General features: G+C 37.2%; 1 protein-coding gene across 1 annotated transcript in view; it reads left to right on the top strand.

Annotated features, from left to right (window-relative positions):
- Nucleotides 1-26,090, top strand: part of POLA1 (DNA polymerase alpha 1, catalytic subunit) — a 293,096-nt gene that overhangs the window by 121,195 nt on the left and 145,811 nt on the right. The window contains exons 31-34 of the mRNA XM_065915911.1: nucleotides 3,532-3,663; nucleotides 8,092-8,266; nucleotides 22,524-22,702; nucleotides 24,376-24,507. Coding sequence (XP_065771983.1) covers nucleotides 3,532-3,663; nucleotides 8,092-8,266; nucleotides 22,524-22,702; nucleotides 24,376-24,507 — 618 coding nt within the window. The remainder of the gene's footprint in view (nucleotides 1-3,531; nucleotides 3,664-8,091; nucleotides 8,267-22,523; nucleotides 22,703-24,375; nucleotides 24,508-26,090) is intronic.

Here is a 26,090-nt window from a genome sequence, read left to right on the forward strand (position 1 = left end):
GATAATTTACTCATGCATAATATTATACATTGATCATTCATTAAATATCTGTTTCCTGAGTTTTACAGATCTTCCAAAATATTGGTACATTTCATTGTACCAATGAATTCAAATTATCAAAAACCATATTTTAAAACATCCCTTTTTATGAGAAAAGTCTTTTAAGTATTGGGGAGCTGTCAAGCTCACAGGAATGGAAACAAATTTTCCAAAATTCTAATTTGTGCCTGATTGCTTCAGTATTCTCAAAGGCAGTATATACTGTCAGGTGTTTTCCTTGAAGTGGCAGGCTCACTTGGTTCTTTTTGAGTGATTGTCTGCTAGCTACTCAACTTAGGGTAACCCATAGTTGGCCTGCCATTCTTTCACGTAAAAATTGTGTTGAGAAAGGCAGCTGGTTTAGCTTGTAACTCAGACAGTTGTATATTACAAATGCCTTTCCTTGAGCAACGTTTGTTCTTGAGTATACAGTAGACGTGCCTTGTGCATACTTCCCATTTTGTCACACAAAATAATAACTTTGTACTCAACGATCAAGAACTTAAAAAAAACTGAGTGTGTGGTAGTGATGAATACAATGTGTATTAGTACAGTTTGGTGTGTCTGCCCAGGTTCATGTTTCTAAGGCATCAGCACCTTTACTGACCATTGCTTCTGCATCGCCAGTGAAAATGATATTATTAGGAAAATACTTTTGACCTCTCCAGCCTGAGAAAAGGTGTCGGGAACCCCCAGGGGTCTGCGAACCACACTTAATAGGTGATCTAGACACACACCTTATTCCTGGTCGTTTTTCTTGTCTTTTGAAACCTACTCCTTCCCTTAGTGCATATTGAGTTCTAGTTCAATAGACTGTATTTTTTCTCATCTTGCTTTTAACTTTTACTTTTTCTCCCTGCTTGAATATTCTTGATCCTGTCATCTTTTCTTAAAATTTCTTTTTTCCTTCATGTGCTAGTTTGTTTTCTTCTTCCATGATTTCTGCTCTCAAATGGTAGAGGTCTTTCCCTCTCCAGATTCTCTGTAACACATAGTTCACCACTCTCTTCTGGCACATGTAGCTTATTTTAGAATTTTTTCTGAAGAATGGAAAGTCATCAAATAATGACAGATGGCCTAGAACCAGTGACTATGTTACTCATCATGCAATAGTTTATAATGCTTGAACTTCATGAATTATCACGGAGTGAAGGAAGTAATTTCTTCTGCAAACATTGGGTTGCTCTACATGCCAAGAATCATTGTGAACCTTGTGACTGCAGCTATGGGAAACGCTGACCTGTTCTTGCTCTCGTGGGGCTTTTCTATTACAAGCTCACTTACTCTGCCTTTGGAGAACTTAAGTTGACAGTGTGAGTATATCTCTTGATTTCTGGTGCCTTCCTGATTTATTTAGGTGGAGAAACCTCTGAGAAATAAATCATTAAGTCAGAGGAACCGTTATCCATCCGTCTTAAGTAACCTGTTAATTTGATGAGAGAGTTGCAGACATTAGGAGAAATTCTAAGGCTGCATAGAAGACTGGATGTATAGTCTTAATTTTTATATCCAAGTATCCTGTGCCTTGGCCTTAAAACTCATATTTCTTTTTTGTCAGGGTTATATCTGGTTATATTAATGCAAAGAAATAGAGGAAAACAACAGAATGGGAAAGACTAGAGATCTCTTCAAGAAAATTATAGAGATACCAAGGGAACATTTCATGCAGAGATGGGTTTGATAAAGGACAGAAATGGTATGGACCTAACAGAAGCAGAAGATATTAAGAAGAGGTGGCAAGAATACACAGAAGAACTGTACAAAAAAGATCTTTATGACCCAGATAATCACAATGGTGTGATCACTCACCTAGAGCCAGACATCCTGGAATGTGAAGTCAAGTGGGCCTTGGAAAGCATCACTACGAACAAAGCTAGTGGAGGTGATGGAATTCCAGTTGAGCTATTTCAAATCCTGAAAGATGATGCTGTGAAAGTGCAGCAAATATGGAAAACTCAGCAGTGGCCACAGGACTGGAAAAGGTCAGTTTTCATTCCAATCCCCAAAAAGGCAATGCCAAAGAATGCTCAAACTACTGCACAATTGCACTCATCTCACACGCTAGTAAAGTAATGCTTAAATTTCTCCAAGCCAGGCTTCAGCAATATGTGAACCGTGAACTTCCAGATGTTCAAGCTGGTTTTAGAAAAGGCAGAGGAACCAGAGATCAAATTGCCAACATCCGCTGGATCATCAAAAAAGCAAGAGAGTTCCAGAAAAACATCTATTTCTGCTTTATTGACTATGCCAGAGCCTTTGACTGTGTGGATCACAATGAACTGTGGAAAATTCTGAAAGAGATGGGAATACCAGACCACCTGACCTGCCCCTTGAGAAACCTGTATGCAGGTCAGGAAGCAACAGTTAGACCTGGACATGTAACAACAGACTGGTTCCAAATAGGAAAAGGAGTACGTCACAGCTGTATATTGTCACCCTGCTTATTTGACTTATATCCAGAGTACATCATGAGAAACCCTGGGCTGGATGAAGCACAAGTTGGAATCAAGACTGCTGGGAGAAATATCAATAACCTCAGATATGCAGATGACACCACCCTTACGGCAGAAAGTGAAGATGAACTGAAAAGCCTCTTGATGACAGTGAAAGAGGAGAGTGAAAAAGTTGGCTTAAAGCTCAACATTCAGAAAACTAAGATCATGGCATCTGGTCCTATCACTTCATGGGAAATAGATGGGGAAACAGTGGAAACAGTGTCAGACTTTATTTTTTTGGGCTCCAAAATCATTGCAGATGGTGATTGCAGCCATGAAATTAAAAGACGCTTACTCCTTGGAAGGAAAGTTATGACCAACCTAGATAGCATATTAAAAAGCAGAGACATTACTTTGCCAACAGAAGTCCTTCTGGTCAAGGCTATGGTTTTCCCAGTGGCCATGTATGGATGTGAGAGTTGGACTGTGAAGAAAGCTGAGCACCAAAAAATTGACGTTTTTGAACTGTGGTGTTGGAGAAGATTCTTGAGAGTCCCTTGGACTGCAAGGAGATCCAACCAGTCCATCCTAAAGGAGATCAGTCCTGGGTGTTCATTGGAAGGACTGATGCTGAAGCTGAAACTCTAGTACTTTGGCCACCTCATGCGAAGAGTTGACTCATTGGAAAAGACCCTGATGCTGGGAGGGATTGGGGGCAGGAGGAGAAGGGGACGACAGAGGATGAGATGGTTGGATGGCATCACCGACTCGATGGACATGGGTTTGAGTAGACTCCGGGAGTTGATGATGGACAAGGAGGCCTGGCGTGCTGCGAGTCATGGGGTCATAGAGAGTCGGACACGACTGAGCAACTGAACTGAACATGAAGGAGAGAGGAACCTTGAAGATGGAATGTCTAAAGAGCCTGTGGCAGTATTTTCTACATATAACTTTCTGTCATGTTTATGTGACTGATGTGATTCTAGCAAAGATATGTTTTGTGTATATCTGTATGTGAAGGGTTTTATTTTAAAGTTTGGGGCTTTTTCTCTCTTAGGCGTTGACCAAGGATCCCCAGGATTACCCTGATAAGAAAAGCCTACCTCATGTACATGTTGCCCTCTGGATAAATTCTCAAGGAGGAAGAAAGGTGAAAGCTGGAGATACTGTGTCCTATGTCATCTGTCAGGTAAAACTATCATAATGAATAACACTTACACCACTTCCACACCCAGAATAAAAACCAGATCTCTACAGTGTCTCATTTGACCAAAGTAACTGATGCTGTAAAGAGAAGGTTTAGTCTTGGTTGGTTTTACAGCATTTAAAAACATTAGTCAGGGTTATGACATATTTTGTTAAAATTTTCATAAAACTTTTGAGACCAGTGGTTTGTTGTTGTTGTTGTTTTTTAAGACCAATGTTTTGGTTGAGTGAAACTACTTTGGTGAGATGGGTATATAACAGTTGCTACAGTTTAAATTTGAAATGAACTTGAATGAAAGCGTATAGCAGTTTGTGCATGTGTCCAGCAGTAGTCCTTTATCGTCCCTTTTGCAGCAGTTTCCATTCTGAATATTGGTAGAATAAGAGAGTAAATGCATGTTTCACTAGCCTGTTCAAATAATTACTTGAAAAAATGAAATGCGTGGTTATATGGAAAAAGGTGAGACATCCTAAAACCATACCTTATGAAAAAAACACAGATTATCTAACAAGATCCCTTTTTAATTCTTTATTTTAAATGGAGTGGGCCTAGAACCCACATCTTACCTTCTCTCTGTTCCATGAGGCATCTCTAAGGAACTTCTAGGTCTTCTGGAACAGTTTTAAACCAGTAAGAGTTTCTTTTGAGAGTAGCATGCCTCTCACAGTTAGGAATGGGGAGAAAGGATAGATCAGAAGGGGATTTGGGTTTTGGGGAAATTGTTTTTGTTTATTTGTGTGTGTGTGTGTGTGGTTTTTTTTGGAAGAACTTAACTTCAGTCAAAACAAAGGAGGGAGTTGCATCCCTTCTCTCTGCTTAAAAAAAAAGTCAAAACCTATATCCAGATTTTATACAGTTACTGTGGTGTGGTCTGTTTACCAAAAGGCATAATTTATCTCAGTAACACTGTTTCTTTTTAATTAATCAAAGTATTGCATTTTGTTATTAAGTTAAAAAAATTAGATAAGCCTTGTAATATGATTGATCTTTGTCAAACTACTATCAATGTGTTTTTAAATCAGAGTCTTTTCAAAATGTAGGAGTCATCTGAATAATATCTGCTCGGAACTGTGGATGATGTACATAACAAATGATTTAAGTACATGGACAGGAATCAGCACTTGACTCTGTCTCCCTCCTAGGGTTACCCTTGATTAAGAACTGTTACAGAAAGCCAATTCCTGCAGGAAAATATTTCCATAAATGTCTGACTCGCTCAAGCCCTTAATGTGCTTTGCATATTGCCTTTGACAAGTTTCATCTCAAAAAAACAATTTTCATATTATGCAAATAAAGATTTTGGTAAATAGGCTAGTTTTTTTCCCCTTATGTCTTTATATACATGGAAAAGCTCTTAAGATTATTAATGACAGGAGCAGATGGCAATGTATAACTTTGAAAAATTATATAGGTTTTCTGAAATAGCATCTAAAAATGAAATGAAGTCACAATTATCTTTTGGCTAAACTTGGAATGGAGATGTATGGCCATATGGTATATGTATTTCAAAAGTCAAGCTTATATTCTTTGCTGTATAAATATTAGGTCTTATAGTATCTTCTTCTTGGGTCTTATTGATATAAGAAAAGCTCAAAATGCTGATGCTAAATCCAATTTGTTGTATTTCCAACTCTATTCCCGTTTGACTGGTTCTGGGTCTTATTTTCTTGTTAAAAAACAGTTCTTTTATTGATTTATTCTTCTTACTGTATCCCAAGAAAAGCTATAGGACTTTAATTTGCCTTTGTCCCCTAGCAGTGGGGCATGCCCACTTTCAGTATATTTGCTAAGCAAAGCTGCCTACCTCTTTTGCTTTTAAGCATTCAGATTATTTTTTCTCTTTCCTAACACAATCATTTTTAGAATATGTTTCTGAAAATGTATGATGACACATTTTTAAGAGAACTGTTTACTGCTCTAAGCAAACGTGCCCTCTCAGAATAGCATAGCTCCTAAACAGGTTCTCTTTTGTTTAAAATTTACATTTTGAATATAGTGCTCTCCTGATAACTGTCTCAGATTATAAATTCCAATGAATTCAGAGAATAACGTTTGTGGTATGTAATAATTTACATTGTAGTTCATAGTCTTATTAAAGCTAATCTGAATTATTTGCAGAGATCTTAAATTAAACCTCTACTTGTTGATTAAGTGTTAAATCCTTAATTATTTAATTTTCATCAGACATAATTTTCATAAGGTATACCTTTAACACAATTGTTTCAAGGCTTCCAGTTGTCATCTGTTAAATCTCTTTGCCCATTAGTGTCCTAGTAAAGATGACCACATTGTTTGGAATGGATTTGACTGTGTCTGGTTGTCCTTGTGAAGTATGTACTTTGTAAAGTTCACAAATTACTACACTGGCAGTTCAGGGAAGTGCCAACCTTGCTTCTCAGTCTATTGTTAAGGTGTGTGCCGTATGTTTTTGCATGTACCATGTACCATGGATCTTGCTACATTTGAGAATTAGGTCTTTGATATGTCATGTCACAGCCTAAATGTTTTCCCAACATAACACAGGAAAACCTGTCATCGTTCCAATTCTTTTTAATTTAGTCATGTTTGAGCTCAGATTTTTAAAATATAATAGGGAATACGTTTGGGTCACTGTTAAAACTAGTCTTTTGTGGGAATACTTAAAAAGTGCTTCAACTGAGAATATGCTTGGAACTTTATCAGCTCTTTTTATAGACATGTCTTACCTGGGAACATCTAATGATACATTGGAAAGTAACTCAAGCGCCATTTAAAAAAAATAATTTGCCCCCATAAATTTGGTTTTTATTCACTATTAAAATTTTTTTAAAACTCAATGTTATTATAATCTTAAGGACAGATCAGTTTTTTAAAAAACTGCAATTCTATTAATTGATCAGATTTCCTGTTTTTGTTAAAAGGCAGTCTGAATATAGTTGTGGTGCATAATGGCAACCATTCAAAGTTGATTAATTCTGCCTAAATTCTCTTACTGTATGGTGAACTCCTGAAAAATAATTATAAACAAGTCTTTTAATCTGAGGTTTGCTTGCATGCTCAGTTGCTTCAGTCATGTCTGACTCTTTGTGACTCTATGCACTATATAGCCTGCCAGGCTCCTCTGTCCATGAGATTCTTCAGGCAAGGATACTGGAGTGGGTTGCCATGCCCTCCTCCAGGGGAGCTTCCCAACGCAGGGATCGAACCTGGATCTCCTGCATTGCAGGCCGATTCTTTACTGCAGAGCCCCCAGGGAAGCCCCATAATCTGAGCTTTGCTTCCTTTCTTGTTCTTTCATTATATCTTAGCATAGGTAGAAGCTGGTTGATACACATCCTAGTTTGTTTCTGTCAGGAGCCTAGCCAGAGAAAGAGGCCATTGCCTCCAGTTTGTTGTAAGACAATGATGTGAAAGGTGGCCTTTGCTTTGACCTTGGCATTAAACTGAGAAGGGACTGATTGTAGCAGGAATCGAAGAATAGGATTAACATTGTAATCAGTTTTGCAGAGCAGCTGAGCACTGTGAATAGTTAAAATTTATGAATCTGAACATTAGATTCTGTTGTTGCAGACAAGAGAAAGAGTGGAGTTAGTTGTTGGATGTTGGTGCAGTGGAGTGATGCCTTTTTGATTCACACATAGTGATGACATCACCCACATGACTGTGTATGGGCCAGTTTACTCTTACCTGTTAATATCTTGTGGGCTTCCCAGGTGGCGCAGTGGTAAACAATCTGTCTGCCAGTGCAGGAGATGTAGGCAACATGGGTTCAATCCCTGGTTCGGCAAGATCCCTTGGAGAAGGAAATGGCAACCCACTCCAGTATTCTTGCTTGGGAAATCACATGTACAGAGGAGCCTGGTAGGCTGCAGTCCATGGGGGTCACAAAGAGTCAGACATGACTGAGCCACTGAGCACACGCATGCATTGTATCTTGTGCGTAGGTTACTACTGTTGGGTTTCATGCTCTTGTCTTTTCCCCTTGCTCATTTGTTTCTCAGTGACACTTACAGCTTTCATCAAGAGATGTTGAATACGCATATACACCCAGTCTTTTAAGATGATACTATGACGTTAACATAATAAAAGGGTCACACATTTTTTGGTCATGGCTTCTAAAAGGCCTTTGTTAGCAAGTCTTCCCTGTGTGTTTCTGTGATATGGCAGGTGGAATTATCTAATCTAGTCATGCCTTCTTGTTGGTTTCATGTTTCAACAAAAAATAGAACATAACACATGCTGGATTTACATTCCTGGACAGTGGGTGAGTTGTTCTCCTTGATCTTCCTCCCGTTAGATGCTTAGGACCACCAACAGGTCAAAAGGACTTCTTGGGCTTTGGAATTGAATATATAAAATTTTAATTGTCCCTCTCTTTGATCAAGAACGTATTATTTCTCACAACTTTCCCTGTACTGTGTCCTCTTATAGGATGGTTCAAACCTCACTGCAGGTCAGAGGGCCTATGCACCCGAGCAGCTGCAGAAGCAGGACAATTTAAGTGTTGACACCCAGTACTACCTGGCCCAGCAGATCCACCCAGTCGTGGCTCGCATTTGTGAGCCAATAGACGGAATTGATGCTATCCTCATTGCATCATGGTTAGGTAAGTGTCCCGAGCTCCTTATTTCAGCACCTGGAGATAGCAGACCATACGGTCCTCCCTTACCTGTCAGGAGCCCTGTTTAGAGGCATGGTACCGCGTTGAGCATTTCTTCATTTGCAGTTGGGCATTTGTTTTTGTCATCGTTTGGTTAATGTCTATCTCCCCTCCTAGACTGTTGACCCCACAGACTTGCTACCTATGTAGGCAGATGCCTGCTCCCTTTCCTGCACTCAGCAGATGCTGAGAGGAGAGAGAGGAGGGAAAAGAAAGGATACGAGAAGGTTTTAGGCATCTCCTCGTCTCTGAGTTTACATTGTTGTCGCTTTAATCAGTGAACTTTCCTTAATAAGATTTATTGTATCTTGATTATTGTTTCCTCTTATCTCAGACTCTAAATGTGTTTTCGCATGAGAATGTGCAACTTTTTTAACATTAAGACATTTAAGTTGTATTTGATTCCCTTTGAATATCCTGCTCTCGCTTTTTAAAATTTTTCTAAGACTGGACTCTTTATCTTCTAGGACTTAGTTGATACCTAATTTCTTATCATCTCTGGAGGTTCCATCCAACCCTGACAGCTCTTTCTTTCTTTGACTTTTTGCCAGGTCATCAGATTGTCATCTCTTGCTTGGAAATGTATTTCATAACCAGCCCTGATCACATTTCTAGATGACTGGCATATTGAGAGTTATATTTCTTTAAGGTCTCTGCTCTCTATGCCATTGTACACAATGATGAATATTTTTAGAATAACTGCCTACTAAAGTCCCTGGCTAGCTCCTCACTATCTGTAAGTCTGGTTGCCACTGACATCTTACAGTCTGTGACTTGGGCAGTTATAGACTAACTTTTCTAGCTCTAGCCTTTATTTCTAGCTCAACTTACTTTGTCCTCTAAATATGGCATTCCTTAATCTGTCCCTGCTTCATGGAAAATTCTCCACCTCCTCTCATTGAAATGTTTGACTTAAGACACAGGCTTTGGCATCATAGGGATCTGGGTTCACACTCTGGTTCTGTTGCTCATGAACTCTGGCTTTTGCAAACCTCTGAAGCTTGGTGTTAGCCTTGGTCTCTGGAGTCATAAACTAGAGTTGTTCTGAAGGAGCCATTAGAGGTGCACTTGAGATGCTCCGTCCAGGCCTGGGCAGGGGTAGTGCCTGATCTTGGCCATGCCCCACTCACTGTCAGGCCTGTGCAGAAATATGTCCAGACCCCTCTAGTCCATCAGATTTGCATGCAGTTATCTCTTGGTGTGCATTTGTGGACTGAGATTGGACAGATGAATCATCAAGTCGCATACTTTCCACACTGCTCTTGTTGAATGTGTTTCTGGGCTCCTCCCCACCAGCATGCCCTCTTTGCCCCCGCACCTCCTTCTCTCCACTCTCCCATCAGTGTCTGCTCTGGAAGTGGAAACTCATTTTTGACATTTGCCTAAGCAAAACATAATTAGGAAGATAAAATTCTGCTACCCAAATCATCATATAATGTATTCTCAAAGTTGAGTTGTATTTGATGATGTTTATAAATCCTCAGCTGGGAGGAGGGAACGTAAGTGCACAATATTTTTGAGCTTCCTTCTTTTTTTTTTCTCTCCTCTGCCTTTAGTGCTTACTCTATCAGAAACTGTAATAAGTCCTTTGCATATGTTATCTCATTTAATCCTTTCAGTAACCCCTTGAGGCTATGTTGTATCTCCTTCATTTTACAGAGAAGAAAGCTGAGGCTTAGAGAGGTAACTAACCTGGTCTTGTCACATCGCTAGTAAGCGGCTGACTGTGCTTGGACTGGGAGTCAGCTCTGGGTGACTCCAAAGCTTGTACTTGTACCACCACCACTTACCTGTGAGAGGCTGTGACCCACGCCCTCAGCCAGGAGTGGCATAGTGTGGATGTGAAGACCTGGGAGCTTCATTCTCTTCATGCTTCCTCTTCTCCCACTGATAAACCCCTGAACAAAGCATTTGTGTTTTAGAGATCTTCCTGGTTTTAGTTTGGATCATCAAGAATCTGGTCCAAAGGTTAACCATTGCCCTTTCATTCCTTAGTACTGAATTTTCTGGTGGCCTAGAGCTGAGGAGAGGTAGATGAAACAGGTCTCATCTCTCAACTGACATTTAACAGATAAGGGTGGAGCCTTGTATTTCAGCAGAAGAGCCCTAGAGTAGAAGGTGGTAGATCCTAGTTGGTAGACAGGCTGATGCCAACTTGGATATCTCGACTGGCTGTACAAGGAACAGACCAGACTGATTTTGTTAGTTCCAGGGTTGTATTTAAGATCCTTTTCATATCCATTAAATCGTAGGCACATTGTGGCTACTTAAAGGTAAACTTTCTCATCATTGTGGCTGTCTTATGAATCCAGTTTTCATGTATTATTTTCAAAGCTGGTAGGCTGGGGAGCTCCATCTTCAGAGGGTTCTTGGTGTTACTTAGCACCCTCAGTCTACTGAGGGGACCTTGTGACCATGTGCATATCGCCCCTTTCCTACCCCCATCTCCTGAAAGCTCCTGTTTCTGGGTAGAGCTGATGAAGGGCCTGTGTCTCTCACCCTGAAGGAGCTGCGGCTGCTCCCGTTTTTATCTTTTTCTCATCTTTATCTTCTGCTACTTGACAGCAGTTTTTATGCCGAAGACATGTGAAGTTGTCATCATTGTGCAGTCTGCCTCCTCCCACCGCAGCCCCGGCATCACCAGCAGTATCCACATACCTATCTACATTTGTAGTAAATCTCCCAGTCCTTTATCTTTACTTCTTTGCTCATAGGAGGGTCCACAGTAATGAAGTGCAGAACAGCAAGTGCCAGTCACCATGAAGATGTGTAGAAAATGTGGAAACTGGCTGGGCAGATCTGTGTAAGCATCTGCCCCCTGCCCTTTTCAGGAGCTGCATTTTGATCTGCATCCTTTGTTCCTCCACCCCAAGGGAAAATTAGGGTGGCTGTTCTTCACTAGGTGATTTGAGGCCCCTGTTATCAGTTCTCACTTAGCCTGTGGTTTTAGAGGAGGAGGGAGGAGATAGGGAAGTGGTGGGAAAGGAAGGGAAGTGTTAGGGGGTGCCTGGTTTCTAAGAGGTGCAAACTATAGGCATAAAATTACTGTAATTTGTTTTTAAAGTTCTAAATCTGTTTTCTATATATTAAAAAAAACTGCAGTTAGTGAACTGACACTGTTAAATAAGTTGAAGTCTGTAAATGTACACATAAAATACAAGCCCTCCAACCGTCTAATCACAGACATAAAATAATTCTCTTGCTTTTAATGTAGCTTTTATCTTTGACTAATGAAATGTATTACAGTGTTGAAACTTCAGTGAAGTTTGCTACTTTGTCCTTTTAGCTAGTATAAAGAAATCAGGAATAATAGCATAATTTCATTTAGGAAAATTATTAAGTTCATGATTTTTTATTTTTAAGACTCCTTTGTGGAGAGCAACTATATTTTTCAACTACCTCTTTTTCTGTTCCTTTTATACTGCTTTCCTCGAAATGAAAGGCATGCATCAAGTGTTGGTTTTATCCTGTGGCTTCACTTTGGAAATTCTCTGACTATTTCTCCCTGTCAGAATACCTCCTGAAGTCTGTCTGGTGGCATGTTGCATGGCCAGGTGTTCTATATAGGAAGGTCATTTTAGTGAAAGGGAGAGAGGATAGTCTATTAAATGAGTGAATGAATAAGTCTGTTGAATTGAAAGAGAATAATTTGTTCTCCCTAATAACTAATGGTCCTCATTATCCCACAGTAAAATGTGTATCATTTTTCTGAAACCCATGCAAGATTATTGCTATTGGGCTTAAATAAAGCTAAATTTTGCTCTTTTCCATCTGTGAATAGAAAAAAATATAGTATTACTCTTCTTATACAATAGCCCTATGGGAAACATGGCCACTAAAACTTGGAACTCTTAGCTTTTGTTCTCTAGACTATAGGTTTTTTTCTCTCTTGTTCTAATGAAAGCTCTCTATATTCTGTGGATGAAATATTCACAGTATGCTCCAACATCCAGATAGTCTTCTGTACCTAGCAAAACAGGCTGGGGAAGAGAATATTCTAAAGCTCATTCTTGAATTTCATCTTTTAATAAATTTATATTTAATGCATGACAATACTTAAAATTATATAATATCTTTACTTTGATGAGGAATGATTTTGTACAATAGCTTTCAAGTACATTTCTTCATGGTCAGTTATAAAATTTCAGGCATTTGGCTATCAGGGCCGTTTTTTCATTGGTCCTGAGAAATTATTGATGTTTGAAGAACAAGAGAATTTAAAATTTAATCTTTGAAAGTAGTTCTTAAAACAAGGCAACACACTTAAGCCAGTGTGTTCCTGAGTTAAATTGGAAAGTAAAAACCCCTCTTTTTATAAAATGGCCATGCCACCTTACAGAAGGTGGTTTCTGTCAATACACAGAGTTCAGTAGCATTTTCTAAGAAATGAAATGCCACCATGGGCCATGCCATGTATGGGTGTGCCTTTGGTAGACCTGGAGAGATATACATACAAAGGTGGTGGTGGGAGTGGAATGATGCCACCAGCAGGTACCTCAAGCATTGATATGAAGAGTTTGCCTTTTTTCATGATTAAACTCTCAGAAGAATGTACAAACATGACCATCATTTCCAAGCCTTAAATATTTAATTTGACATAATTTATAATAAAATTTAAAACATAAGATTACACCAAATGCAATGTAGGATAGTAAGTTTTCTCAGCAGATAAGAGCCCCCTCTTCCAGGCTGGGTGCCAATCCAAGCATGTCACGGAATGGCTCATGCTCCTGGCTTTCTTATGCATCCGTGGAACAGATGAATGTTGAAGACCTGAGTAATGGGTGCTGTGAAGGGTACAAAGTTGAGTTGGCTGAGGCTCTTCAATTACAGCCCAGCCTGTTGAGTCAATTTCCCTCTTGTGGGAAAATCTAGGGCCAGCACAAATACATATCCCAAAAGAGGCAAAATAAATTTTTCAGCATTTTGGAAGAAGCAGAGACCACTTCTAGCTGGGGCCACCCAGGAAGAGTTTATAAAAGTGGAGATGTTTGAGGCACTGTGTGTGTGGAGTTGGGAGTGGCTATCTGTGTGTCTGTGCTTCCAGCCTAGTGCTGAGCAGCAGAGCCCTGACTTCCAGGCCATCCCAGCTGCTCTTAGGGCGCATGAGGGAGTTCACAGAGAGTCTCACAAAGGGTATTCGTTGCACTGCTTTGCACCTCAGTCTTTACAAGGTGAGCGCACAGTGCTTGTCCCTGTGACCCGGGGTCACCATGCCAAGGGCCTGCGTGGCACTGTTTACCTGACTCAGGCATTCCTCTAAGAACTTAGAGCCACACCAGAGCATGCTGAGAGGAATTGCTACGAGTAGTGATTTCTTAACTCTGACTTTGTAAGGCTTGGAGTTTCCAAAGGAAAATGGAGATTTCCCAGATTATTTAAGTTTGATCCATTTAAAAAAATTTAACTCATTGAGGAGTAATTGGCAAATATAATTGTATGTATTTAAAGTGTACAGTGTGATGACTAGATATATGTTTACGTTGTAGAATGTTTACCAAGATCAAGATAATTAACATAATCATCACCTCACCCTTCTATGGGGCAGGGGTAGTGTGGTGAGAATGCTTATGATCTACTTGCAGCAACTTTTAAGTATGTGATACTGTATTATTAATTATAGATCAGGACTTTAAAGATCATCATATTAAACATACTAAAATGACGCCAAGACTGTGTAGCCTATAGAAAAATGGGTAAGACGTAATGACATGAAAAAGAGCTGAGTATAACATTGTGCACAGATACTTAAACTATGTAAAATGTATACATATAGATAATTCAGAAAAATGTAAAGATGATGAGTTTTAGGTTCCTCCTTTGTTGAAAAAATATAAATATTCTTATAACTAAAGTAAGACAGTTTTTATAAAATCAGATGGGAATAGCATTGAAACATGTATGTTGTCATATGTGAAATAGATCGCCAGTCCAGGTTTGATGCATGAGACAGGGTGTTCAGGGCTGGTGCACTGGGATGACCCTGAGGGATGGGATGGGGAGGGAGGTGGGAGTGGGGTTCAGGATGGGGAACACATGTACACCCATGGCTGATTCATGTCAATGTATGGCAAAAACCACTACAATATTGTAAAGTAATTAGCCTCCAATTAAATTAATTTTTAAAAATCAGATGGAAAAAATGGTTAAGCAGTTACTAACTCACTTGTAAAAAGGTAGGTGTTTAGGAACCTGTAGCCTGACTCTGCACATCACCCCCCACCCCATATCAACCAACATAGATGGAGAGAAGAGGATTTTGCTGTAAGAGAAGCAAAATCTTTTCTTGGTCTATTCCTTTGTGTTATTTTCCAAATATTTTTTCAGCATAAAGTTACCATGTTTTCTCACATCTAAAAATAGGAAAGAAAATACTTCCCAAGTTTTTTTTCTTGCTTAGAGGTACAGGTCTCATTAAGTTAAAATTCACATTCAGGGCTATCGTCAAGGGCATTAAAAACAATCTTGTCTAGCAGGAGTTTTTTTCTCCATCATGATTGTGGGAGTTATCTTTTGCAAGGCAGTAAAACTCTTGGGAGTTTACTTAACCCAAAGGTTTGGATATTATTTCTTTTAAATTACTCAGACATTTCTCATTTATCTTATGGAGAGGTTTGTTGCTGTGAAAAGCAGGTTCAGTTGCTTGCCACTTGTATAGTCAATTGTTTATCATTTACTTGGATCTGTAGTATTTAAAATTTTTTTATTATAAAAAAATTCCAAACATGTGTGACAGTAAAGAGAACTGTGTAAGGAGCTCCCATTTGCTCACCACCCAGCTACAACCATTCTGCAGCTATGGCCAGCCTTCCTCCTCTTCACCTCCTCTGATGATTTTGAAGTGAACTCTAGACGTTGCATCATTTTATCTATAAATATTGGTATTTCATTTTGCATTTCTAAAAGGTAATGTTCCCCCCTTTTAGCATAAGTGTAACATTGTCACTAGGAGGAAAAAACCCCCACAATTCTTTTTTTCATCACATATCCAATAAATGTATTTTCCAGTCATACTGTGAATGCATTTTTCCTTTAAAATGAAGCGCCTTCTTTGAACTGGAATCCAGTCAGAGTCCAAATGATAGTTAATCTTCTCTATCCCTTTTTTGTTTTTTGACCCTTCCAATTTATTTGTTAGAGAAACCGGCAATTTTTGTCCTATGGAATGTCCCTTATTCTGAAGTTTGCTGATTGCATCCTTGAGATATCCTTTAACACATCCCTCTGTCCTCTCTGTTTCTTGTAAAATAGTAATTAGATCTAAAGACTTGCCCATATTTCGGTTCAGTTTAAATTTTTGCTAATCCAACTTCCTAGGTAATGGTGCATAATGTCTGATTGGAATCTAACACATTTTGAAACAAACTCAGAGATATAGCATGAGAGATACTTAGTATTTAGTTTTCCTACCTTTTTCAGTGTGTAAATTTTCTTTTTTTAAAGTTGAAATATAGTTGATATACAGTGTTATTAGTACTGTGTAGTGATTTGAGATTTCTATACATTATGAGATGATCATCACAGTAAATCTAATAATCCTCTGTCCCCATACAAAGTTATTGCAGTGTTATTGACCATACTCCTTATGTTGTATATTATATCCCCATGATTTATTGATTATATTACTGGAGGTTTTTACCTCTTAATCCCTTTCACCTGTTTTGCCCATCCCCCAACTCCCTCTCCCTTTTGACAATCAGCTGTTTGCTCTCTGTATCTGTGAGTTTGTTTTCATTTTGTTTTGAGTTCACATTTTTTGTTTTTTTTAGAGTCCACATTTATTGTTATCCTGTGGTATATTCATCTTTCTCTATCTTATTTCACTTAGCATAGTACCCTCTAGATCCATCCGTGTTGTCACAAATGGCAAAATTCAGTTTTTAACGACTGAGTAATATTCCTCTGTGTGTGTGAGCACACGTGCGCGTGCATGCACACACGCACACAACACATCTTCTTTATCCATTCATCTATTGATGGGTCCTTAGATTGCTTCTGTATCATGACTATTATAAATAATGTGTCAGTGAGCATTTGAGTCATGTATCTTTTTGAGTTAGTGTTTTTTTTTCCCCTGATAAATATCAGATGCTAAATTGCTAGATGTTATGACAGTTCTATTTTTAATTTTTTTGAGAAACCACAGTACTGTTTTCTAGTAGTAGTAGTTGTAATAATGTATAATCCCACCAACAGTGCACAAGGGTTCCCTTCACACCACATCCTAGTTATTTGTTGTCTTTTTAATAGCCATTCTGACAGGTGTGAAGTGGTATCTCACTGTGGTTTTGATTTTCATTGCCCTGAGGATTAGTGACGTTGAGCATCTTTTCATGTGCCTGTTGGCCGTCTGTTTGTCTTCTTTGGAGAAATGTCTGTTCATGTTCCCTGCCCATTTTTAAAATCAGGGTTTTTTTTTTTCTTTTTTTTTTTTTTGGTGTTGAGTTGTATGAAGTTTCTGTATATTGGATATTAACTCCTTGTCAGATATATTATTTGCAGATATCTTCTCCCATTCAAGTGGGCTGCCTTTTCTTTTGTGAATAGTTTCCTTGTCTGTGCAAAAGCTTTTTAATTTGATGTGACCCTGTTTGTTTAATTTTGCTTGTTTCCCTTGCCTGAGAAGATACAGCCAGAAAAATATTGCTAAGACCAATGTCAAAGATGGTACTTCTTAGTTTTTTCCTAGGAATTCTATTATTCAAGTCTTATATTTATAGTCTTTAATCCATTTTGAATTTATTTTTGTGTATGGTAAGAGAAATCAATATGAATTTCTTATATAATATACTTACAGAAAAGTTCACAAGAACCTAACTGAACAGCTTGATGAATTTTCCCAAAGTAAACACATACCAGTGTAGTCAGTCCTGAGCACAAGAAACAATATATTACTGTATCTTCAGAAGCCCCTCCTATCTCCTTCTAGAGATTATCCTCCATGCCCCAACAGAAGATTACTATCATGACTTACAACATCATAGATGAGGTTTTCTTATATTTCAATGCTGCATAAATTATGTCTGGCTACTTTGATTCAGTCTGTTTGTGAAATGGGTCCATGTGGTTGTACTTCATTTCTGTCTACTATGAATATCTCATACTGTATGACTATCTACCAATGGATTCTTTCCACTCTGGGTGGTTATCAATATTAGGCATTCTTGTACATATCTTCTGTTGAAAAATTATATGTATTTCTGTTGGGTATATACTTAGGAGCTGATTGGCTTGGTCATAGTGGGCATATATGTTCAGTGTTAGTAGATGTTACCAATTATCTAACATGGTTCTACTGATTTAGAGCTGCTACTAGCAGCGTTTGAGTGCCTGACATTACTTGGTGTTTTCCTCTCTTCTTCATTTCATGTTGTGGCACAATGTTATGGTTTTAATTTGTGTTTCTTTTTTTTTAAATTTGTGTTTCTTTGATGACTAATACAGTTGAGCACCTCTTGTCATGCTTATTGGCCATTTGAATATCTCCTTTTGTAAGAGGTCAGTTCAAGTCTTTTTCTATGTTACTGTTGAGTTGTCTTTTTCTTACTGATTTGCAGGCATTCCTTGTATATTCTAAATGAGTTCTTTGGTAATATATGTTGTAAATGTTTTTTTATTTGGAGTGCTTTCTTCTAAAGGGTAATTTACCTACCATGCATATCACACAGTCAGTGTATCAAAACACAATATTTCAATTGCCTAGAGAGTTCCCTTGTATTCTCCCCAGTCCATACTCTCCCTCTCACAGAAGGAGCCACTCATCTGATTTTTATAACCATATGTTAGTTTTGCCTGTTATAGAATTTTACATAAGTGATCTCCTCTAGTGTGTGTTTTTTGTGTTCACCTTCTTTCACTTAGCATATTTTTGAGATTCATACGTCTTGTTGCCTGTATCAGTATTGTCTTTTTCATTGCTGAGCGGTATTCCATGGTATATGCTACCAGTTTGATATTCATTCTCCTGTTTATGGACCTCAGATTGTTTCCAATTTATGATTATTATGAATAAAGATGCTATGAACATTCTTATACAGGGCTTTTTATGGATGTAGCATTTACCTTTTAAAAGTTCATTTAAGTATTTTTTTCTTTAATCATACTAAATTTTCAATTTGTTTATTGTTCTCTAGGAAGTCCACATATATGAAGGCATGGGTTCATGAAAAAGATTCGTTTCCTAGAAAAAATTTTTAGAAAAAAATATTCACATTAGGATTTCATTAATTAGCTTCCCTAGTATTGTAAGTGATTCGTTTAAGGTATACTTGTGAATACCAATTACTCTACTCATTTGGAATTTTATTCATATGGATTTTTTCTGCTTCCCTATAGTTGTATGAACGTATGTAATTGACTTTACTGTAGTTATTTGCAGTTGCACTAGTAAAGACCTTGTCTTTTGGAAGATAATTATTTAGTCAAATATATCAGCCTCCCAACCTAACACCCTGAGTTTGGAGCATTTTAAATAAACTCCTTGAGAATGGGGACAAGTGAACATTCTAAAAACAGATAAGTAGTTTACAACTGTTAGAAAATACAATGGTAGAAAAAATAATCTTGTTCTAAATGTTACATTGGAGGTATGTGTGATAAGAATGGGGCAGTCTTAGGTAAAAAACCACTCTTGAACTCATCCCGTCCAATGCTCATGATGTTACTTTCTATAAATACTCTTGGAATATGAGAGCTTTGATCCTGTTGCCAAAATAATGTGAGATCCTATAAATTTTCTAATTATAAATGACAGTATTTTAATTTCATTCCACTGTGCCTCTGTCCTGTCTCGTCGTTGTTGCCCTCCCCCACACCCCCACTCCAGCCCAAGAAAAATGGTGTGACTGGATCACTACAAGTCACAGGGTTGAATTAAAGCACACATCATTTCCATGACTGCTCTTCCCCCACATAACTGGTGCCAAGTGCAAGTAGGCTGCTCCTTTTATTCTGTGCCGGACCAAATGGCTAAAGTTATCTGTCAAAAGCTAGTCTAGTAGAAGTTCTTTTTCTCAACTGGGACATAAAGTCTGTTTCTTTAAGATAGTTCAGGAAAGCTCTGCATAGAAGAGATAAGGAATTTGGAATTGAGTTTTGTATCTCTTGGTTGCTCAAAGACTACTGTGATTACTTACTGTGTAGTGTGCAGTTTAATATTGATTATACAGTGTATATGCATGTATGGAAACTGTGATCATAAAGAGTTTGCTTTAATGTCATTTCTGACAATAATGTTTAATTTTGGAGGGACAGTAATTACAAATGGAGTTCTATGTAGCAGTTCTATTTTGCACATTTTAAAATTCCAAATCTACCTCTAGGTGGCAGCACTAGATACTTTTTCCCTGTTTCACCCCAGGCTTAATGATTTATGGTATAAGTAGTAAAACTTTTAAGTTTCCTGAAACTTTGAAATAAGCTGTTTATTGCCAGTTTTGTGCATATTTAGAAAAAGTAACTTCCGTGTTGAATAAGTTTGGGGTTTAAATGTGAATTTTAATCTTAAAAAAGGATTCCAGCAGTAATGATCCATATTTTTAACATGACTACTTAATAAATATGTTTTCTTAAAAAGATTTAGCACTCTGTGATTTGGCTGTTGAACTTAAAATTGTCCTTCCAAGAAAATCACTTCTTTGTGATATTTTTATATCCAAGTAACTTCTACAAGGGTTGTTATATATCTAATATTTTAAGGTTATTACAATGTCTTCTCCCTATTTTATATTTAAAAAATATGCCATTTTGACTTATGGCTAAAAGTGCTGAGATGAAGTCCCTTTTCTTGGAAAAAATCAGCTTGTGAATAAATCTGAAGTAGTTAGCTGGGCCAGTTGGTTTTGTGATTGCCCTGGGCAGATAAGGGTGGTTTGTGGCAATGGACATTTAAAGAAGACGTTTCATAAGGCCTGGTAATTTTTGTAACTCTCAGTCACTTGTTGGGCTTTTGGCCATAAGTAGCAGGACAGTCCATGTCCAGTTGTGGTGTGTTCAGCGGACAAGCTGCCTCAGATATGCTTAGTGGATATGGCTGGTAGGGAGGCCTGTAAAGAGCTTTCGTTGATTCCTGGTTGCAGCCCAACCAGTTTTGTCGCAACTGTGTTTTGCACCACAGTTTTGCAACTGTGTTGCACACAGTTTTGTGTGCAAACTCAGCTTTGTTCCTTGGTATTTAGGTTGTGAAAGAAGCTTGTCTTATTTTTTTTCCATCCTCTTTGAAGAGTATTGGCCTGGGAAATTGATGGAATAATCATACCATCAGAGAAAAACTGGAGCCGCTTTCTCATAATCCTGAATAAAGCAAGACACGTGAATACAGTTGGATTCACAACTAGAGGTTCAGGAATTTGCAGCAGTTACCCTTCACTGCAGAGAAGAAATGGCACCATTCACAGGCGTGGGCATGGTTTCTCTCACTCCGTTCCTCTGTTTGTCCTTGTCTTTAAATGATAGGATGTATATTCCCCCACACTTCACTAACTTGCTGTTTCTCTTAAGCTGTAGGTAACTTGTAAAATAAAAATGTATAGTGAGCTTCGGGGTCACATGGCTAGTGAGCCATGTGATCTGTATTACAGTAATTTATATCACTAACCAAGAACAGGCTTTCAATTTGTTTTGAATGTGTAGTCTTTGTTTTTATTATACACTATCATGTTGGGAAATACTCACTTTAATTACTACAAAGAGCAGCTATTAACTTGGCTGCAACATGAACGTGCATTTCATGTATTTTTCCAAATGTATAATTTTGAATGAATATTAAATGATGGATAAATAATGTTCACCCACTATTTTATTTTTTCATTCATGTGGCATTTTGAGTGCTTTTTACATGATCGGCATCATTGAAAACGATTTGTCCTCTAATGTCTGATTTAAACTTTAAAAGTGCATAGTAGCTCCATTTTGCAGGTGAGAAAACCAATACTCAAGAATCTTTTCACTTTTTCTTTTTGAATCACAAAGCTATGCTTTTCTTTCCAACTCTGTCCGCCAGCCAACTCCCCAGTGGGTTTTTTTTCCTTTTCATTCTTTTTTCAGCACCTTTCCACTGCCAGAGTCAACCCTAAGTCTTTTATGATTATGAGATGTCACTTGACAGTTGACCAACTAGGATTTAGAATCTTGTCACTGAATTCTAAATATATCTGTTAGATTATCTAACTATGCAAGCTGTTGATAGAGATAAAACAATTTTTAGATATTTTTAGTATTTGAACTTTTATGTTCAGTGACTTTTACATTACTTATTTACCTTTATACTAAAATAAATATGATAGCTTTATTTATATTTCTAACCAAAAAATACCTACAATTCTTAGGGATTGCTAAGGAATGCTTTCAAGAAAATAAGATATAGAGTGGAATAATTATCTTTAAGTATAAATTCATATAGTAGACTTTGACATACATGCTTTAGTCAAGGGTAAGTTAAATTGGTTGACCTTAAAATCTTTCCTTTTCTCAAATAGCTTGGGGAAACAAGGTAGTGTAAACTATGCATCAGTTGATTTCTTGTGGTGTTTTGATTGAAATATAGAAGGTATATTTGGCTTCAGGATTGTCAAGGGACATTTTGGCCTATAGAATTTGTAGATCATTGTTTTTGCACGTATTTTAAATTTCTGAATTCAGAACAGTAAAACCATGTTGTGTTTTGACAGATGCTGCTACTGAATTTTAACCACTGAATTAGATAGCAACCTCCATGCTGTTAGCTACTGAGCCAAGATGGAATTGACCACCACATTGAAATCAGGGTTAGCAGTTGTGTCTGCACTTGAATGAGTTGTAATAACAGTGAACTTCTTTTCCTTAATGGGATTTTTATTCTCTGTTTTCAGTTTTAATGGTAATACTTTGATTTTGGAGATGTTAATAGTGCATTTTTTGGGGAGATTTTCATTGTAACGTTAAGAAAATAGTAAAAACCATCCTATAGAAGTAGTAGTTTCCAAATGCAAATGTGCAGTAGCATGTTTCTGCATTGTTTTGATGCAGTTTGTTTTGTTTATAATTTCCTTTAAAAAAAAAGAAGTCATTTGTCTTGGTGATATGAGCCTCTATCTTGAGTTCAAATGGTTGTGTATGTATTTCATGAATTTGAAACAACTCTTGTGATTTCTTGATAGTATTTTTAGGAGAAGGGAATTCCAATAATTGTACCTTTCTGAATTTATTTTTTCTTTGACATTAATAGGACTTGACCCCACCCAATTTAGAGTTCATCATTATCACAAAGACGAAGAGAATGATGCTTTACTTGGTGGCCCAGCACACCTCACGGATGAAGAGAAGTACAAGGACTGTGAAAGGTTCAAATGCCCATGCCCTACATGTGGAACTGAGAATATTTATGATAGTGTCTTCGATGGTTCGGTTAGTTGTTTTTGTTTCTTTTGTGAGTGAACTAGTGCAAAGTCCTCTTTCCGCTGTATGTGTAAAAAGGAAAAAGAAAACATGTTTTTATGTGTTTAAAGAATTTTGGCATCATATGAATTCTGCCTTCACACCTTAACGTTATTTCTGCTTAGAACCTCTTAATAGAGTATACTTGAATATTTGTTTTTGGCTTCCTAGAATGCTTGGCCTTGCTTTTTTTAATGGAATCTCCTAAAAATTCTAAATTATCTTAAAGTATTTTTATGATAATTCCTTAATTAGTAACCTGTATTTCTCCACTCCCAGCCCAATTTATTAAGACTTAGAGCAATATTTTCCTTTATCTTAAATCAAGTTAATGGGAACTAAGTGTTTTTGGAAAGTTTTTGTTTATCTTTACACATCCCACTTGTCTCCTTTTTGACAAAGTTACTCTGATGGTCTTTTCTGCTGTCTTTGCATATCAGGCATTAAAAAAGTCACAAGGAGACATTTCTCTCAAGAAGTACTGCCAAAAAATGTATCATTGACCTTGGATCAGAACTTGAAACTTGGCCAATCTACTTGATTCCACTGCAGTGTTATACATGTACTAGCCATTGGCAAATGAGTAGGCAGCAGAACCATGTAAAACCTTGAAACTGAAAGAAAATACATCCTTTATCTAAATTAAAAGTAATTATTTTAAGTTAATTTGGACAAACAGCAGATGTTTTGCATTTTTTTGAATCAAAACAAAGCAGTCTTTGGAAGCAAGTGCAAGGAAGAGGCAGACACAGATCAGCAATACTTGCTAAATCCTTGAGTTTTGCTTCATTACAGCTGTAAATAAGATAGTTAATTGCATGGAGGCTTGACGACTTGCAGATGGGCTAACTGTGGAAGAGCCGATGTCAAGCTCTAAAATCTCTTCCACCTGGAATTGCTTAGTGTGGCGGGGTAGGGTTATATACCAGATTGGAGCAGGAAACCAAGATGTTTTAAGTATCAAGAAGGAAAACAAATGCTCCAGAAACCCCAACAGTTTTCCTGTATATTACATTTGCTTTGTCTTTGTTTAAAACAAAACAAAACATTTTCTCCAACTACTAATTCATTCTTTCAAATTTATTCTCCTCCTCTCTCTCCCCTCCCCCAAATACATTTGTAGGGGACGGGGTTACAGAAATTTTAGATTTGCTAAGCTAACAATGTGATCATTTTGTAGTGTAACACTTAATTTTTAGGCTTTATTCTTAAAAATTAAATTGTCAGTACTAAGCAAACTATTGTCATTAATATTCTTGCATTGTCTTCAAGTTTGGAATGAATAAACACAAATTTAAAATTTTGCTCAGTATCTCTAAGAAGGATGTTTATTTCCAATAACTTGACTTCACTGGTATTTTCAGAGGGGAGACTACTTTATCCATGGAGTCTGCCATGTATTGAATGTAAAAAAAGTGATTTCAGGGTTTTCCCTTCAGTTTTCTTCTCCATTATCATGGTGACAAGAGTGGAAGGTATGTGTGAGTGAGGGGATCTTTGAGTGGAAAGTGGTTGAGAAAATAAGGTTAAAAAACTCACCAATAAAATGAGTTAAGAATATTGTATAGCAGGACAGCATGTAAGTTTTTAAGCACAGAAACCTTCCTAACCTTTTGTTTGTCTGTCTGTCTTAACTTCTGTAGGGAACTGATATGGAGCCCAGCTTGTATCGTTGCAGTAACATCAATTGTAAGGCTTCGCCTCTGACCTTTATGGTACAGCTGAGCAACAAATTGATCATGGACATCAGACGTTGCATTAAAAAGTACTACGAAGTAAGTATCCACCGTGAGTTTCTTACATATGCAGTTTACTTAGACTTGATACTTGTTTTAAAATGGTTTTTTGTATTATTGGTTTTTTTTTTGAAACTGAAATTTTGAAAAGATGAAGGAAAATGATTTGATTTTTCTATTGGGGATTTTCATCTCATTTTATTTTTAGAGATGAAGCTTTTGCTTTTAAGAAAAAATGAGAATATAATCAGGAAGAAGTTTAGTTTCTTGCTAGGTAAATAAAATGAAGTTAAATGATCACTCAGATCTTTGGGCACAGGAGGGAAAGTCAATATTAACCTTTCTTTGGCAACTGGACCTGTAGCATCATGTATGGTGATTTTTAATAAACTGCCAGCTAGCTAACACTTTGTGTTTATGTGGTAATCTAAGCCATTTCATAGCTTAATTTTCCAAGGAAATCAGAATAAACATCTTTTAAATTTAAATGCAGTTTGTCATTTTAAAAGAGAATGTCTAATTTTTATTAACATATAGTAAAAATTCCAAAAGAGTGAGCTGTCTGCATTATAAAGAAGCCTTCTTTTTAAGTTTTGGTTTTGTTTTTAACACATTTCATATGAATGCGTTTTTTTCTCTTAAAAAGTTAAAATTTAAAAAACCGCACATTTCCTATTTGATTTTTCTTAGTGTTTCATTATGTCACTTGTCATCTAAAACAAATTTTCTTTTACTTTGAATGCTCACTGTAACTTATGTAAAGAGGCTACACTGGCAAGGCATTTCCAAAAAATGCTCAGGTTCTTTTAGGTAAGACTCTTAACTTTGATCAGTATCATTTAATAATTTCTACTATATGTTACTTAACATACAGCATAGCATTTTCTTCTTTAAAATCTAACTCATTAAATGAAAATCAAGTATTAGGTCATTGGGATGAAGAGTGAAAACACAGAGTTCTAGTATTGTGATTTTTGGAGTAGAATAATTTATATTTGTCGAGGAAAAAAGCCCAAGTAGGATTGTCTGAAGATATTTTTAAAATAGTAATTATGGCTACATTTTGGGAAGTCTGAAATATTTTAATGAATAATCCTGTGCTGCACTTAATGAACATTTGGATGGGAATAAAGGTTATCTGTAGGTTCACATTCCGCAGTAGATGAAATGTTCAGTACGTGAAATGTTAGGCCTTTATTTAGCATAAAGAGCCCAAATCAAAACTATTCAGCTCTTTTACAGACCTCAGTGGGCAAAGCATGATTCTTCACTCTTGGGAAGAATTCTGAGTTTTCTCTCTGTGTTTAGTCTATCAGATTCTTCACCATGAAAATGTTAATGCTAGGAGAAGCTCATCTATTTCCTCCTCTAAGAACGGACAATCTGTTTTGACTAAGTTAGGAATAGGCAGAAAAATGATCTTCTGAATAGTTAGAAATAACCCTAACTGAAAGATTGATTTCTAATTGTGTGTGTGTTGTGGGGGTAGTGGTTATATAAGTATTGTTCAAGCTAAATAATCTAGCTTTAGGCATCCAGACATTTAACCCAAGGTTTCTATAGCATTTAATTGTCTTGTCTATCTCACTTAACAGTTAGTTTTATCTGCCTGCTTGATTGAC

The sequence above is a fragment of the Muntiacus reevesi genome, chromosome X (assembly GCF_963930625.1).
Source record: "Muntiacus reevesi chromosome X, mMunRee1.1, whole genome shotgun sequence".
NCBI classification, from domain to species: domain Eukaryota; kingdom Metazoa; phylum Chordata; class Mammalia; order Artiodactyla; family Cervidae; genus Muntiacus; species Muntiacus reevesi.